Source organism: Motacilla alba, chromosome 1, assembly GCF_015832195.1.
Source record: "Motacilla alba alba isolate MOTALB_02 chromosome 1, Motacilla_alba_V1.0_pri, whole genome shotgun sequence".
In the NCBI taxonomy this organism is placed as follows: domain Eukaryota; kingdom Metazoa; phylum Chordata; class Aves; order Passeriformes; family Motacillidae; genus Motacilla; species Motacilla alba.
Window position 1 is genome coordinate 20,225,394 of NC_052016.1, and position 17,461 is coordinate 20,242,854.

A 17,461-nucleotide genomic window follows, 5' to 3' on the forward strand; every position below is an offset into this window, starting at 1 on the left:
TCCAAAGTAGATTATCAGAAAGAACAGTTTAACTTCTGTGCTAGGCCAAACATGATTTTAGCATTAGTCTTATATTTAAATTATTGTTTTAGAGAATCTTATTTCCCTGCTATGTAAAATGAATTCAGATACTGTACACATGCATTTTGGAATGAATTTGGAAATTTTCATTTTGGAATTTCTTTGGAAAGAACCACTTTACCAGAGAGGTAAGGAGTAGCAGTGAACTATGGATGCTGCCTTTGGAGCAGTGCTGTCCATTCACCCCATGGAGTCCAGGTGGGTTGGAGAGTGCTGTGTGTTATAGTTTGGCTTCACACTCACAGAACTATGTGGGAATTTCCACCAAGAACATGTTTATCCTCTATCCTGCACTGCAGAATTTTTACTGCTGTGAAACTCTAATTAGTTATTGCAAAACCCAGTATCATTTGGAAATACAAAATGACTACAGAAGAAAAGCATATGTTGAGTTTTCATTTCATTTTGAAGCCATTATGAACAACTACAGTTTTCAGCATAGAGAAGCTTCCTACCTTTTCCAGAGTTCTTCACCAGATTCCATACACAATCTCAGAAAAGTGACTGTTTTCCTGGCCCTGACAAACTCAGTGAGGTACTGCTGTGCAAATTGGCATGGCCTGTGTACATCTGCAGTTGTCTACATTAGCTGAGCTTCTGTGGCTGTTTTCCTAGGCAATTCCTGCCAAATATGCATGGCTTGGGTTCAATACTAGGAAAAATATCTTCACCAAAAGGGCTGTTGAGCATGTCAACCTGCAAAGGGGCGGAGTCACCATCCTTGGAAGGATTTAAAAGATGTGGAGACATAGCACTGAGGGACATGGTTTATCAGTGAACTCAGCAGTGCTGGATTAATGGTTGGACTCGATGATCTTAATAATCTTTCCCAACCTAAATTATTCTATGATTGCTTTGTATGAAGGAAACCTTACTGCATTTTGCTTCGTCAGTGCCATCTTCACACTGAGGTACGTTGTCACACAGGTTGTGCAATGGGATGCATTTCCCACTACCACATCGATGCTCATCAACTGTGCAAGCCCCTGAAGGGAAACAAGAGAGGAAAATTAATCTGTAGTTGTGAGGAAGGTTGATGTTCACAGGAGGTCTTACAGTTCACCTGAAGAAAACTGTGTAGATAGTATGAAGAGCCTTTGATTTCCTTTTTTTTCCCTTTCCATCCATCTCTCTTTCAAAATAAAGATAATTTTCAGATAAATAGAAGATAATTAAGAATAAAATCTGGGGTACTCTCCCTTATATTTTCTGCTCTAGTTAGTGTTGCTCAGTTAGTTCTTCCATTGCAAGTGATAAACATGGGAGGAAAAAGCCAAATCCTGTCAAAAGTGACTAATGATTTCAATCTTCAAATATTCAGCACTTTCACAAATTTTAGAGACCTTAAGCTCTGTCAAATCAAGCATATAAGCAAAGAGGCAATGAGAGCTGAGAGTCTCCTTCTGAAATGTATTTGTTAAGAAAGATGGAAGAAACAAAAGTAAATGGAATGAATGAGGAAAGCATTCATAAAAGTAGGATTAAGCTACTTCAGAATCAGTTATACAATAAAAACAAATGAGGGAGAGAGTAAATGTAAAGTTATATAATTATTTCTGTGACCAAAGTGTATTTTCAATGGCTATATTTGTTTTACAGGAATATACAGGCGTAAATTTAAAAAATAGTTTATTTTACCTTCCTGGACGTACTGACAGAAATATTTAATTACGTAGAAGTCTTATTTAAAGCAAGATAATTGCTTTACTTCTGAATTTTTAATACTCTTATAAAATGATTCATTCATCAATCAGCATGGTTTGTACCAAAGGGAAGCAGAAGAATATGGTTTATAAAAAGCTTGAACCAGATTTTCACACATTCAATGTCCATAACTAATGACAGATATTGCACAGAACTTAGTTCTTAATTGAAAGTGTTTTTATTATATTGCATCCTGCCAAAAATTATTTCTGTTCAAATAATTCTTATTTCTCCAAAACCCGATATTTCATAGGAAAACTAAAATACAAAGAAAAATCTGATTTTCTTTTAAAGTTAATTTATTTACTGACAATCCTTTTGTCCTTAATCCTGCATGCTAATGATATTAGTCTCATTTGGCTGCAAAGATCATGAATAAGCATCATTCTTTTGCAAATGGAACTTTTAAAATATATTTTAACCAGAACTGGCAGTGGCAACTCTGAGAATTCTGCCTTGCTCAGCTTAATTTTCTTCTAAGCTTAATTTTCTTAAGCTTTATTTTACAAAGTATGGGCAAGGCTGACCCAGAAGAGATGCTGAACCAGCTAAAAAAAAGGCACAGAGTTGTTAGACTGAACAAATGTGATTGAGAAGGCAGAACAAAAAGCAGCAAAATTGTCATATGGACATTTAAACTAACATCTCAGTCTTGCACAGTGGGATTAAACAGGGTTAATTTTATAAGTGTCGACCAAAAGGGAAGATTTTGAAAAATATTAATAAAAGTAATATTATTATTACTACTGTGAATTCATAAAAAATTTGCCACTGGCTAAACAAGATGAGAGAACCTTGTCATTTCTGAAAGTTAAAGTAAGAAAAAGAGCCCAGATTCTTGTTGATTTTCTGTTAAGGTAAGAAAATTACCTTGGTACTTCACACATCTGTCAATACATACTGCTTTTTCTTTCTCTGTTTTTCTCCTGTCAGACTTCCACAGAAGCAATACAAAGCCTCTAATAATTCTGTCAAGATGTGGCCTAGAGTTAGTATAATTATTTGTCCTGCTAAGCTTATTACTGTACCATGTAATTTGCATTAGGCTTCATTTTGCATATTTTGGTGAGTTGATTGCTGAATTATGAGTGACAAGTCTAATTGCAGTCCCCAAGAAAATCAAGAGCCTTTCAGAAGGGATCTGGCTGGAACCAGAAACACTGCTGTCCAAATATTTAAGAGACTAGTTCTTCTCAGATTATTCACACACTGAAGACCAAATTTTTAGACATGCAAGAAGGACCTTATTAAAAATATTGATCAGTTACCACATACAGTGGTATATTTTCTCTTCTAGTGCATGTTATAAATAGTCAATATTTTACAAATGCATTTAAACAGACTTTAATGACACTCTGAAATTATTTAAATAGTGATGCTTTCTCCTGTTTGTTTGTTTGTTTGTTTTTAATAGGAAATAGTATTTGCCCTCTTAACATCTGAAAAGATTTTGGTCAACACACTGAGTCAATTTTCCACATAATATCACAGAGTTGCACATGATCTAAACATTGCTCCAATAACACTAAGAAACAAACCCATCACTTTTCCTGCCCGGAAATATAAAGTACAGATGAGTAACCAGCCTTTTTCTCTTTAACATTTCCATTTTTCTACTGAGTAAGTGCTGCGAGTCACTTTGCACTCTCCACATTTTCTGAAACACATTTGGCCAGCGGTCTAACCTCTTAAATACAAATGTTCAGATGCTTACTTAGATGGTAGCCAGTAGTAAAGTTTGCAAGAAATCCCTTCCCTGTTGAAGACTTGTCAGTCCGGATGATCACTGTCATCTGGTTTGTTGTAGAGAAGACATCTGGCAGTGGGCCCTTCTCTGTGTAGACAGCTATTCACCAGGAAAACATGAGTACATTCAACCTATTTTGTTCCTAGGTATTTCAAAATATTCTGGGTTCAAAAACACTTACTGCCACCACAGGGATGTAGCTGCTCCCCCAAACCTAACTCAGACTGCTCTCAGATTGCTGTGGTCAGACCCCAACACCAGATTTGACAAATCAGCATAGAGCAATAAGGTTCAGCTGAGAGATTATCCATCCATTTGTCCACACACATAAATAGTCTGATTCACTGAGAAGTTAATTTCACAGGGATTGCATGGAGAGCTGAGTGTGTGCAAATGTTTTGGAAACCTGATGTCACATAAAGTATGCTTTCTCAATTTTTTCTCTGAATTTCCTCTGAAATGAGGCCCAAAAATGTGAATGAAATGAGAGGAATTTAATTTCCATGATATTATATCCATCAGTTTGCTCCAGCTGTCTGATTACATTCATTTTAGTACCCACTGTGCTATTTACCCAAAAGTAAGGAATCTGGTCCTCTGCCATCTCTGATTTCAACCACGTCATGAATACTTTCCAGATCAAAAACCTGGAAATGAAGTTGGATGTTTTTTCCATTTTCAGCATTCAAGTACCACACACCTGGAAAATAATAACACACACACACACACATACAAATCACCTTTTCAGCAGTTATATTTTCTGTGCCATTTTCCTTTTGTAGGGCTTTGGGGGGGAAAAATAATCTCCTAAATTGTTAATAATCACCCAAGAAATTAAGAAGTTTAAATCTTGTATTTAAAAGCTGTCAAGATCAAAAATTCTATAGTTTCTCATTCTTAAAACATTTTTGAAAATTAATTTTATGCTTCTACAACACATACGCATGTTTTTAATCATTCATGTCAGCTGTGTTTCCCCAAGGTAGTAAATCTCATTCTTTTCTGACAATGACAATGTGACAAATAGTTTTGTCACTTAAGTCTCATATGATAGTAAGATAATTTTTATAAACAGTCACAGAAGCCTGTCTTTGAAGTTAAAATAGCTCTTTGCTTCTGTTTAGTCTATATTTTCTCATATTTAATATAAGTGTGGATACTTGTAGAAATCTTGTAAAGAAAGTAAAAAAATAAAATTCATGGAGTGAAAAGTATTTTCTCACTAGCAGGAATCTCAATTGGGAACTTGTGGAATGAATCGTGGAAATATGAGCCATATGTCAAGTGGAACAGAAACACAAAATGACAACTCTTATGATTACCATCCCAGCACAATTCTCCAGGATTGAAGGAATAAATAATTAAAATTTCATTAAGAAGCAATGACAAAGCTCTCTTCCTTGCTTTATCCATCAACAAGACATAGTGAACCACCTTGAGGCATTCACTTTTGCCAGCTCTCATTTAATCTAAATCAAGTAATGTCAGTGGAATAATGTCTTCTTACTAGTATGTTAAGAAACATTCAATAAACAGAGGATTCTCTACAAAATGCATGCATGTATTCTTTGCCTCTAGAATATGTGAGCTATTTTACAGCAGAAATGATGATATGAACCTGGCAAATACACCAGGTTATGGTAAAATGGAGACTTTCATCACCTGATGTGCTGCTGCATTGACATGAACACATTTGACATAATAGGCATGATGGAGTTGGCCCATCTGGACCTGTTTCATTGGATTATGCTCGTCATCATCCATTTTTAATCGGCTGGCACATGCTTCCTTAGCTTCTGCTCAGTACCATATAGAATGCAGTTAAAAGATCCCACTGTATATACCTTAGATATTTTTGTTTGTTTGTTTGATAATGTCTGAGTTGGAAAAGCAGATTAGTATCTCTACTTTTATATGGTTAAACTTCTCCTGAAGATTTGGAAAAGAATGACTTACAAAAAGCTAAATTAGGGTAATTGTTTGGGAAGTTTGCAGAGCTGAATGTACTGTTTGGCTCCCAGAGTTCAACCGGCCCTCCACAGTCAGCTGAAAAAGAAAACATTTCAAAAACATAATTAACCTGCTGTCTTAATCTTTTAATCTGTGGTAACAATGATAATTTCTAAAAGTAATATTCATGATTATTGGTCTGCACACTGTAACCATGACAGAAATATGAAGACAGTCATCTATCTCATTTACAGTAATTAAGAAACTAGGAAATGTCAAGAATGAGAGGCCCCAAATACAACCAATTCACGCACTTCGCTTGTATGCCTTTCTTGTTATCTGATCCATCTCAGAATCACAGAATCATTAAAGCTGGAAAAGACCTCTGAGACCATTGAGTCCAGCCTTTGACTGATCAACAGGACCTTGTCAACCTGACCATACCCTGAGTGCCACATTTAGCTCCTTCCTGAACACTTCCAGGGACAGTGACTCCCCCACCTCCCAGGGTAGCCCTTCCAGTTCCTGACCACTCTTTTGGTGGAGAAATTATTCTTGCAGCATCAGCAGAGATATTCAAATCTAAAGCTCCTTTTTTCATCTAGCAAGTAAACTTTCAGCAAAAAACACAAACTGTTAATTTGTTTTCTTCAGGACCCCAAAACCTTTTACAGCTAAACCTTCTCAGTAGTTAAACCAGTCATTTACTTTTTCCTTAAAACAACTGTTCTAGTAGGAAAGACCTTTGTCATAAAGATGTATATGTACTTACAGGTAAAAATTAATAAAATTTCTGTAAAAGCAAGCATTCTAAATATGTGTACACACATAAACATGTACACACTCACAACAGGAAAACAGCTAACTGTACTTTATATATTCAATATTCCATTTCAATTCTAATTTTGATGGTGGTTTACATCCCAAATATGTCAGCTTCATGTTCAAAAACTTTACTTGATATTGAGAAATATTATTTATTTTCATTTTAGCCATCAGAATGACTAAATGAACCATGAGAATGAACTTTGGTGTTTTCTCAATTTCGTTGCTCACAATTACTTCATTCAAAAATGAACAGTGCTCCTCCACTTGCTTCAGGAAATCATAGTTAAGGCAAAACAGCTTTACCTTCTTTGTGGTTTTGTTTGTTTGTTTGTTTTAGTTTTGGTTTTTTTAAATATTTTATTCCTTGAATTAAAATTGTGGTTTTGTTTTTTGGGTTTTTTTCACTCTCAGATTTTGGCTAAACTTTAACTCTCTCCTCCCTACCCCTTATGGCTCAAATTTGCATGCCATGATGTCTGATAGCATCTCACACTGCCCCTTGGTTGGGGACTGCATAATCTACAAGTCCTAGTCTGACCACTGAGTCCTACTGGGAGAAAGCTAAAAAAAACAAAAAAACAAAATCCCAAAATAAAAAAAAAATTGAACTTCCTCACAACAGCCATTTTGTAGAACTTTCTATTTCACTGAATCACTCCTGGCAAGAAAAGCTGAAAACTCAGAAAGGAAAAGGAACTGTTAACAATCTCATCCTGACTAATAATTATATTACATTTCAGCCATATGGCTCACAAGGAAGATTATTTTCTATAAATACCATGGACATCAGATAAAGATTACATTGTTGTTTTTTTTTTTTTAATGGAATATTATGGCTTGTGAAATCTGATCTGGTCTTGACTACAGGTAAGGCACATTAGTAGTGATCTTTGTCTATCATGAAAAAATGAGAGAAGAAATTGAATTTACGCATGTCTTGAAATAATGTTTTAAAACTTTCCAGTGATCTTTGAACATAAATTCATTTGGAGTTATTCATACAGTTGTTACTTAATAGAGAACCAAATAGTAATCACTTCCAACAATCTTGGTTGAGCACAACAGATGACTTTCTCAACATTTTAGAAAGTATATATGACCTGTATCTCTGCTTTGGCCAAAACTTCACTTTATATTTATATAAGTATGGAATGTACACTGTCTTTTCCACACTGTTGTTTGTGTTAAAAGATAGATTATAAATTAACATGAAGATGAAAGCAATCTTTGTTTTAGATGAAAGTGTAAGGTGACAGTCTTGTGCAAAAGACAAAAGCAAATCTGGCTTTCCCGTGCCACCATCAAAAATATCCTTTTTTACATTTCAAGGAGCTTTTGTGGCACTGTGAATGATGCCAGTGACTTGTACTGAAGCTCTAATTCTAGCAAAAGAAATTGACTCAGCTCAAATTCTTTTATGTCTTGTTTATGAACATGACGTGTAGTGAAATCATTAGTGTTAGTAAGCTTGTACACATTCATCAAAGTAATTTCATACTTCTTTGAAGATGATTGATAACGTTCACTTTTTTTCATCAGGTTACAGATAGCACATAGTAGCATGTACCAATAAAATTATGAAAACAAGTTATTTTTTCCCTAGCAACAACTTGGACTGTCCTTTTGTATCATGGATCTCTTTAATCTCTTTCATAAGGAGTTATAAGCTGTATTACCATGTCCCTTTTTTGAACGCTAAAATTTTATGACCATGCATTGGGTAGAGATCTCTAGTTTGATATTCCTTTGGTGTTTCACAGAAGCACTCGGCTACTGTTTACCACAAGGCTGTTCTACCAGTAATCATTAGACTGGTGCTAACTTGTGAGGTGTGTTTACCCACAGCACCTGAAGGTTAGCTGGAGGGAGCAGACATCAGCATTTCTCCACAAAATTACTTTAATAAAAACTGCTATTGAATTCCAAAACTCATTATGAGAAACTGTGACTGAAATTATTACTGTTATTAAAATTTCATTTTGCTGACAGACACACCTTGTTGAACTTTACCTCCACGTGTCTCATGATGGAGCTCTAAAACTGCATTTTACTCTTTCATTTAGAAGGTTTTTGCTTACCTGTCCTGATGCAGTAGATTTGGAGGTAGCACATTTGAGAGAATAATAATATATACAGTATTTCAATATGAATACAATGGGAACAGTCTTATTATTATTTAAATTTTTATACCACTTTGACTATTTTTAAAATTTTTATGTTGTCAAGAGAGAAACCAGCTGTGATTTGAAAGGCCCAGTAAATCTAACAAAAGGCATGCTCAATGTTTGCTGTAATGATTTGAAGCTATATCTGAATAGGCCTTTTGCAGAATTTTTTTTTTTTGCAAAATTTCATCCACTTGTAGAATAAATTGCAAAGCAAGCCCAATTTGATATTTTAATGATTTTTTCACAAGCTCTATTTATATTTGCATTGGTTTTTGCTTTGAATGTGCTTGGACTTGTTTAACATCATATACAATATTTCTTCTCTCTTTTATATAAGTTATCCAGATTTATAAGGATAGTTACAGGTATATTTTCTCTGGGTTATTTTTGTTGTTGTTTGTTTGTTTGTTTGTTTTTTCCTGTGAGATTTTCCTGTTTAGCTCTGTGAAACTGATTTGAGGAAGATTAAGCCTCTGTGCTTTCCTCTAAAATACTTTGCAGCTGGAAGGATCTGGATCAAGCTGTACAACCTGTCTGGAGAGGCATGAAACTTGGTATCAGTGTGTTATCCTGAAGATAACGTTATAATGCTGACGAGAGGTTTTTATAAAACTGAGGCTGAAAATTCTGACCCACTCAAACACGAATACTCTGACCCACTCAAACATGAATACAGCAATAGGAAATCAACAGTGATTTGGTGTTTACTTACTGGGAACTAATGGGGTGGTGGCAGCAGTTGGCCTCACAGTTGGCTCTACATAATTGTCTTCATTACATTTTCCCCTCGTCAGGCCAGTGTCATCCACGGCAATATCACTGGCACCTTGCCTTTTAAAGGCATCAAAAATAACCTGAATTCAGGAAAAAAATTAGAACTTTATAATTTAATGAACCATTCTCAGCTTCCTATGCTGTACTATTCTGTCTTTTCTTGAATGCTCTTATTTCCACTGTAGTCTACACTGGTGCTACACTCAGGGGAAGGCATTGGTGATGAGACAGAATTTCTCACAAAACAGAACAGCACTATACAAACTGAGTGAATCATTCTAAGGAATGTAGTAGCTTCTTCATTTAAATGATTCAAAAATATTCATTATTCAAAAATACTTCAATACCTTTGCTTTTTATATATATTTTTAAAATGTAATTTAAAATACAATTCTGCATTGCTCATCAGCCCAAACTTCTCCTGAACTAATGGCACAAAAAGCTAAAATGAATCTCATTTATTCTTAATTGCTCTTTAATATCCACATATATAAAGCAATCCTGCAAACAAGGAGTTAGTGCTGGTGAACTACAGTTAGGTTTAGCAATCTTCTTGAGATCATATGTGGTTACATATTTCCTGGAAATCTCATGCAGCCAGGTCACAGATGCATTTATTTCCTCAGATGTTTAATGCATCTTTCTAGCAGTGCTTGCCAGAAATCAATCAAAACTGCTGTATCAGGGCACATCATCCCAAATACCTCTAAAAAGACATTGTTTCCAAAAGAGAGTTGCTGAAAGAATTGTCTGGAATAAACCTCCTCTTTTTGTTTACAGATAAGTCAGTTGTTAATCATGTGGAGTCAAAACCACTTCCATTTGCAACACACTTTCAGTGGATTAATTTGTAAGTAATTAGTGAAAACACTGATTCACAATCTGAAGCAATTTAAATTTAAATCTTTTGATGGCTAAATGCTTCACATCACCCTCACTATCGAGATTTTATATTCCACAGCAGATTTTGATAGGCTTTGAACACTTGTTTTGTGGAAAGCTTTCATGATAACATCCATTGGTCCTTGACATTGATCATGTTTTCTGAAATATTAATACTTTAAATTCCAGAGTAGGAAAAAGGGGCTGTGAGAATTCAAATGGGGATTCCAATCTTCTGCATGCTAATATTTATTTGATGGCAGGCATCTTAAAATGATACTATTATCTGTGGAACAGAGGAATTTTGGGGTCATTTCACAGAAGTCTCTGATATCAGTTTAGCTAAAATAAATGAAAAAAAAAGAAAAAAAAAGTAGCTTAACAAACCTTAAAATCAGATGTTTCATTTAAAGTTACTTGTCCATAATTCCAGTTGTTTCCATAGTTTCCTTCTTTCTCAAAAATTATCTTTTCCTGACCACGCTCATCCCTTATGCTAACTCTTAAACGGTAAACATTAGCCCCATACATGAAATACCTAGAGGGGGAAAAACATTTTGGTATTATTAGAACAAAGTCAGATTCCATGAAAAAATGTCACCCTTTTTATTTTATAATGTTTTATGAAATCAGGATTAATTTGAAGCAAGCATGACAATAATATCAATTGTATGTTTAAATAACACCTGAAAGTGTAGAGGCCTAGTTAAGATTCATGACAAAAAATATTTCAGGGATTCTTAATATAATTTTTACATAGAAATGAATATTGGATGCAGGGTGAAAAAGAAAATACATTCTAGCTAACTGCAAAAGTCAAAGCTATGGAGGAGTTAAGCTTCAGGCCTGGAGCTGAGACTGACCGTGGAAATCCAAACAGAACCAGGCTGGTGTAGCTGGTACACTGAGTGCGATTAATATTTTAAATGAAAGAAAGCCCTTTGGGTATATTCTTAAATAAAATACAGGTTTAGGAATTATGCAACAATACCAGAAGCTTAGACAATATGTATCTGAAGGGACCAAAGGCAAACTCAGAATCCGGACTCGCTCTTCTACGAATCCAAGTCCAATGGGCGTTGAAATATAAAATCCTGCAAGACAATGGTCACACATTAACCAGGACAGAAGAAATTTCTTTTTTACTTTTTTACTTATTGAATTAGAGATTTTATATTTAAAATAACATCAAGCACAGATAGTGTTGCTTGACTTGGAAGATTCCCGACACAGTAAATGTGAGTGATTATCCCAAGATATAGTTGTCAGTCAATGAAATATTAAATTGAGCTTTTAATCTTCTTGGATACTCCTCAGAACTAGATAAGCAATGGCAAACTAGTCCTTTCCAAGTCAGTGGGAATCCTGCCTTATATTCTGTGAAGGCAGCAATTATTCTGCCTTTATAAAAATGTCCTCCTGTTTGATATTGCTCGCAATTTTGCCAAAGAATTTCCCAACATTTTCATAATTTGCATCCACATGACAATGGAAAATATGGATTGTGTGTTAAGAGGGTGACAAAATGATTATGTGAATATTTTATAGCAAAGTGAGGCATTATAAACAAAAAACCCCACCCTTTATGTGTGAAATTGAGTTTGCAGCTTTTTTCTGAGATAATTTGTTGCAGTTGGGAATTTGGACTTCTTCTTGTCATATGAGGCCAGGCCATAGAAGCACTGGGATTTGCCATAAGAAATGCAAACTTAGGCAGCTTTAAAATAAAGTTCTTGCTTTATTCAAATCATGGGTGTAATCTCATACTTTCTTTTATCTAATTAATACATATACACACAAATATTATATTAACAGAATTTTCAAATTATTTGAATTATAATTAAATTAATTAAATTATATACACTCTATTCTGTTATTTATATTTCCAGATTATCTAGGTTTAGTTTTTTTTTTTTTTTCATGTGGGAGGCTAAAATTCCTGAAAATTAATCTGAAATCTGAATCAGGTCTTTAATTTCCTCTGTTGACTTAGAGAGCCTGCACTAAAATAGACATGGTGTCTAAAATAAAGAAAAAAGTTCTTCATATAGTCAAAGAGACAGTTCTCTGTCTTTGTTTCATTAATTCTCTGAATATTTAGAACCAAATTTTGAATATGTATTAAGGCCTTTACTTTTCAGGAGCAGAAAAAAACAAAAAAAAAAGTTTCACTGAATGCAATAGCTTGATATTTATGATGCAATTTACTCAAAATACAGGTCACAGAAATTTAAATATGCAACACAATAGTAACATTACACATAGGAACATTACATATGTCAGCTTAGACTCCTCACAGGAAAACAGAGAGCTTGAATGGATTAAAAAATGGATTAATATTTTTGAGAGAGAGAAATCATTGTCAAGTGTTTTGTTAAACAAATTTATATTCTTTCATCTGATTTGCATTCTGGGAGCCAAGTGGGAAGACAAAACATTGTTCTGAAGATTGTTTAGAAAATGTGCATTAACTCAGAGAGGGGTGAATAATTTCTATCTGATAAAGTGCAGAATACTATTTTTCTTTTCCCAGGAGTAACTTCTTTCAGAATAATTTGCAATTTTTCCACTAATTTATCACTGCATAAATTTTATGAAAGTCTTGCACAGAATACATGTAACCATTGCAAAATCCAATTTATATTTTATTTGGTTTTAGCTGGACTGACAAATCAGCTGAGAGAGTGATTATTTGACTTTATTGTTGAAGAAGAAAAAAACTTATGGAGTGTAATGCTCGTATAAGGATTCATGATACATTCAAAATCCAATCCCTATCGGTATTGTCTCTTTAAATAAATTCCACTTTTGACATGACCACTCTTTCAATTAAGTTTTTTAACTGTAACAATTACTGGAGTGTTTGTGTGTTTGGCACGGTAGGTGTATTTGCTGTGCAGTAACTAGGGTCACAGAAGCCCCCTGTAAACTGCAGGTCAGCTTTATTTAAATCAAAATTATTTTGTGACAACCATGAGGTGTCAGCAGTAGAGGGGGATGAAACAGGATTGATTTGCCTAGTAATGCAATTATACTTTTTTTTCCCCCAAGTTAAACATACAGGTTTTTGACCTATAGCATTTTTGCCTAATAGAAATTCCTTTCTCAGGCATTTTGGTGTAATAAAAGCATTGAAATTTTTAGTACCTCACACTTAAATATTTTACTTATTCTTCTTTTTTTTTCTTTTAGTTTTGGTATGTTTCCACAAGATGGCAATCAGAAGGATAAACCATTTTATCTGGTAGCCCTAACATTTTTATGGCAGAATAATACAACATCTTACTAATACCACTATGAAGAATTCATAATGCAGTGATATAAGCTAAACCAAGTTTTTCCTTTAATCTTCAAGCCACTTTTTTGATCTTACCTGACAAATTGCCAAATGTATGATCAACTTCAGGACCACTCATCAAGGGAAAGGTAGGACCCTGAACTCTGCCCCAGTCTGAATCATCATCTAAATCTTGTATCCAGAAACAAAAGCCATCTTCAAAAGTGCAATTGATTTTCTCATAATCTGTGAATAAGAACTTCTAGTAAATAAAAGATGACAGAGATGGTAAGTTTTTTCTTAAAATTACACGGGGACCAGTGATGAATAATGTCAATTTTTAAATATGCTTGTAAATCAACCCACAGTGACTTAATTTCCTCTTTATGCAATGCAACAAAATTACTCAAATAAGTGTGTTGTTTGTACTTGTTAATAAAACACTATTTTTGAAGGGCAGCCCAACATACTTTTGCATTCATTCACCAACCCTCATTTCTGATCCTTCTTTTCCTCTTTCCTTTGCCAAGGCCTGGATTGCTCCAGCAGAAAGGGCTCACCATCAGAGCAGAGTGCTGTGCTCCAGGGCCCTGGGATGCCCCTTTCTTTCTTCTCATTTGATCCTTCTTTGCCCACATGGCTTTGCTGCAGCATCCTCATCACTTTTGCTCTCATGATAGTTCAGTGTCTGCCCATGTGCCTTGAAATGCAGGTTAGGCAGGGCTTCCCCATGACAGGAACTTTCTGGCCCTGTGGATGCTTCCTGTAGCATATCCCATCCCAGCCACATTCCCTGTTCACCTCCTGCTCCAAATTTAGCAGCTAAAGAAGCCTTCACTTATCCAATTACCAAAGCATGAGTCATATTGCTGCATTTTGTTGTCACTGTAGATTTACTTCATCCAGACTTTTCTGAAGGCCTATTTAAGAGGTAAGTGAAGCAGGTATTTTCCTGAATGTTGTTTCTAAATGTTGTTCTGAATGCTTTATTTTATAAAGACATTGTGGTCAATGATTTCATAGTGTTGTTTAGTGAACAAACTGGCTGAGAGGAATCTGATGTAGGTGCAGACACAGTTATATTTACACAAATGAGTTTTGAAAGACATCACCCTACTGCTAGATACAGGCCTGTAAACATGTGAATGGCCTTACAGAAATAATTTATTTGATATTTAAAACAGTATGAATTTATTCAAAGTGGATCTACTTATTGGACTGAGACCAGAAAATGCTGCTTCCCTTTCCACTGCCATTTTCTCAAACTGAAAGTGTAGATTCATCAAAATTTTGGGATAAAAAAGAAACAAAGAAACAAACACACACACACACACACACACACAGAACACTTACTGTTTAGTTCACTTGCATTAAATGCAGTGTATGTTGCATTAAAGCCATTATAATTCTCTGAATAATCAGACATAAACTGTGCTGTAGCCTCGTGAGAAAAAATGTAAATAGTTTCAAGATTGGTCCCTGACAGAGAAGCTGAAAACAAATAAAAAAACCACACAGTCAGAGAGAAAATAATCACAGGCACATTAAAATTTCCAGTGTTGGCACGAAAACACAATGGATTAATTTATTGAGTCTTAAGGAAAGGTTTTCCTGTTGTACTGCGGGCTGGCTACAATATCTTCAAACTCTTGAAGCATTCAGCTGTTTGACTGACATGTAAATATTCTGTATATTCCATCTCTCATATCCACCAACAGGGATATCAGCCAGTCTTTTACCATTTCTCATTCCCATTCTCTACCTATTTCCAAAAACATGGATAAATTAAAATATATCTTTCTGATATACTTATCTTCCTATAGTCTATCTTCAGAATATGTTTTCCATCTCTGATGGAATTCAGCTGTATAGACTGAGTCTTGTGAAAAATGGCTACAATCCCAGTTTTCAGACTAGAATATAGAGACAAAGATAAGGTATCAACAGTATTTCAAGATCTGAGGAAAACAATGTATTTACAAATAGTTGTAAAGATTTTCAGGAAGTTTTGTAGCAATTCTCCCACCTTTTCAGTTTAGATGCTTTCATTTTATGTTACTGTTTGTGATATTACAGGAACTTCTGACAATATATTTCCAGTGAAACATGGACCCCACAAGACCATGAGGCTGATGAAGTTACCAAGACCATTCAAATAAGACATCAAAAAATAAGTAGAAATTTCATAATGTAATAGGGTTTTCTCTGGTCAATTTAAAAGGCAGATAGGTATATTGAGATTAATTGTCTAACAGGGCAAATTTATGCAGACCCAGTCTTCCTTTTAAACACACATGTGCGACTTTTGATATGTCAAAATGCTTATTTTACCACTTAGATTTTAGTGTTATTAGCTGAAAAATAAACTTACCTCTTAAAATCTTGTTTTGTCCTAATCCTTCAAAAATACTCAGCTCGTCTGCATATGGTTGTGTTTCAAAAGAAGTGAAGTTCAGTTTAATGGACAACCCTTGAGGCACTCTAAGGCAACAAAAGAAACATAAACTCAAAACTGAAAATCTCTTACTTCAGAGTGCTTGAATGATAAGTTCAGAAGCAACATGAAATTATTTTAATCAAGATTATTAATGAAGATGATCTATTTGTCTAACTTTTAGCTTTTAAAATTGCCAAAGGAATTGGACATTATCTTTTTGTAACAGTGTGCACGCATCTTTACATGCTGGAGTTTAGTGTATTCTAGAAACTGAATGTTCTCAATTCTAGAATGTGATTATCAGTTCTAGAAGGGGGTTTTTTGGATGGTTTTGGCTGGGTTTTTTGTTGTCCTCATTGAATTGCAATCACTTTTTTCATATATGTTACTCTTAGATATCTCACTGCTCAGGTAGACTTCCCAAACCCAGTGGAACAGTATCAAGATATCAACATGAACACCAAGATACCAAAATGTCTCTCCTGAAAGTCCAAAACACTGTCTCTTATGACAAAACCAGGATTTGCATGCAGATTTGATGATCTCAAACCCACACTTTGGGAAATTGTTACAAATCCAAATCACCACACACAAAGTTTAATGACAGAAGTCACTTGAAGTAAAGTGTAAAAATTCTTGGCCTTATTTTGCTACAGTTGTGCTCTATGAATAATCTACATTTAATTTTTCCCCAATTTCCTTTCCACTAGGCACTTATGGCAGTCCAAATTCTAAGACATTACCAGCTTATCTACCACTATGTAGGGTTTTTTTCAGAATTCAGAGACACAATGAAAAGAGTAAAACATACAGTTGGAAGGTTCAGGAAACTAAACTTTCAGGGAAACATGGAGCATATTGCTCTTTAAGGAGAGGAGATTGGATCTTAATTTAGAATTAAAGGGCATGAAAATGTAAAAGCTGTTCCTAAAGGTAATGGGGAAATATTTCTAGACAAAGGCAGGCACAAGAAAAATCCAATCTCAGATGCATTATAAGTTGCCTTTTAGCACATTTTTACAGGGATAATAAAAAACATAGGTTACTGGAAAACTCAAAAAAAAATTCCCTCATGGAAACAACTCTGTTTGAAAGAAAAACAAAATTTGAGTGCCCCTTTGAATTTCTTAGGGCTTTACTCTCAGGTGTTGCCTGATTTCTTAAAGCAGTTAAGTGGAAAATAAATTCAGATGGTTGTTTTTTGTCATTTTTCAATCTGCAATTACACATATCTGCAGAACCTCTACCAATTATTTGCAATTGCTCATGATTCTTTCCAAAATTATGTTTTTAGTAGCTACATACCTGGTATAGATATCTACCTCTTACAACGGTTCTTGCAGCTATAGAAGCACTTGGAGCAACATCAACAGTTTAGAAGGAAGGAGGGCACTGGGGCCATGTTTATTTACTGGGCTCAATTCTGCAATGCCATGAAATGGGGAACAAGGCAGACATATTCTGAAGGGAAAAAATCTTGTTCTTTTCCTGGGATACACCTGTGTTTTAAAGCCAGGTGTCGCCAGTAATTACTGGCAAACAGTACCACTGAGGATGAGAAGGAAAAAATGCACTAAACAGAAGGAAAATCAGGATTTCAAGGTGAAGATGAA

The 17,461-nt window shown here is 34.8% G+C and overlaps 2 protein-coding genes across 3 annotated transcripts in view; one reads left to right on the forward strand and one right to left on the reverse strand.

Annotated features, from left to right (window-relative positions):
* Positions 1-4,987, forward strand: part of CHODL (chondrolectin) — a 49,997-nt gene extending 45,010 nt beyond the window's left edge. For both annotated transcript variants that reach the window (XM_038154685.1, XM_038154695.1), the window contains one exon: positions 4,759-4,987. In XM_038154685.1, the coding sequence (XP_038010613.1) occupies positions 4,759-4,881 (123 nt within the window). In that variant the 3' untranslated portion in view covers positions 4,882-4,987. The remainder of the gene's footprint in view (positions 1-4,758) is intronic.
* The window catches only part of TMPRSS15 (transmembrane serine protease 15), a 70,151-nt gene that overhangs the window by 15,681 nt on the left and 37,009 nt on the right, over positions 1-17,461 (reverse strand). The window contains exons 12-21 of the mRNA XM_038154745.1: positions 15,783-15,892; positions 14,765-14,902; positions 13,508-13,657; positions 11,126-11,228; positions 10,522-10,672; positions 9,191-9,332; positions 5,489-5,578; positions 4,107-4,232; positions 3,500-3,631; positions 957-1,067 (exon numbers count right to left, since the gene is read on the reverse strand). Coding sequence (XP_038010673.1) covers positions 957-1,067; positions 3,500-3,631; positions 4,107-4,232; positions 5,489-5,578; positions 9,191-9,332; positions 10,522-10,672; positions 11,126-11,228; positions 13,508-13,657; positions 14,765-14,902; positions 15,783-15,892 — 1,253 coding nt within the window. The remainder of the gene's footprint in view (positions 1-956; positions 1,068-3,499; positions 3,632-4,106; positions 4,233-5,488; positions 5,579-9,190; positions 9,333-10,521; positions 10,673-11,125; positions 11,229-13,507; positions 13,658-14,764; positions 14,903-15,782; positions 15,893-17,461) is intronic.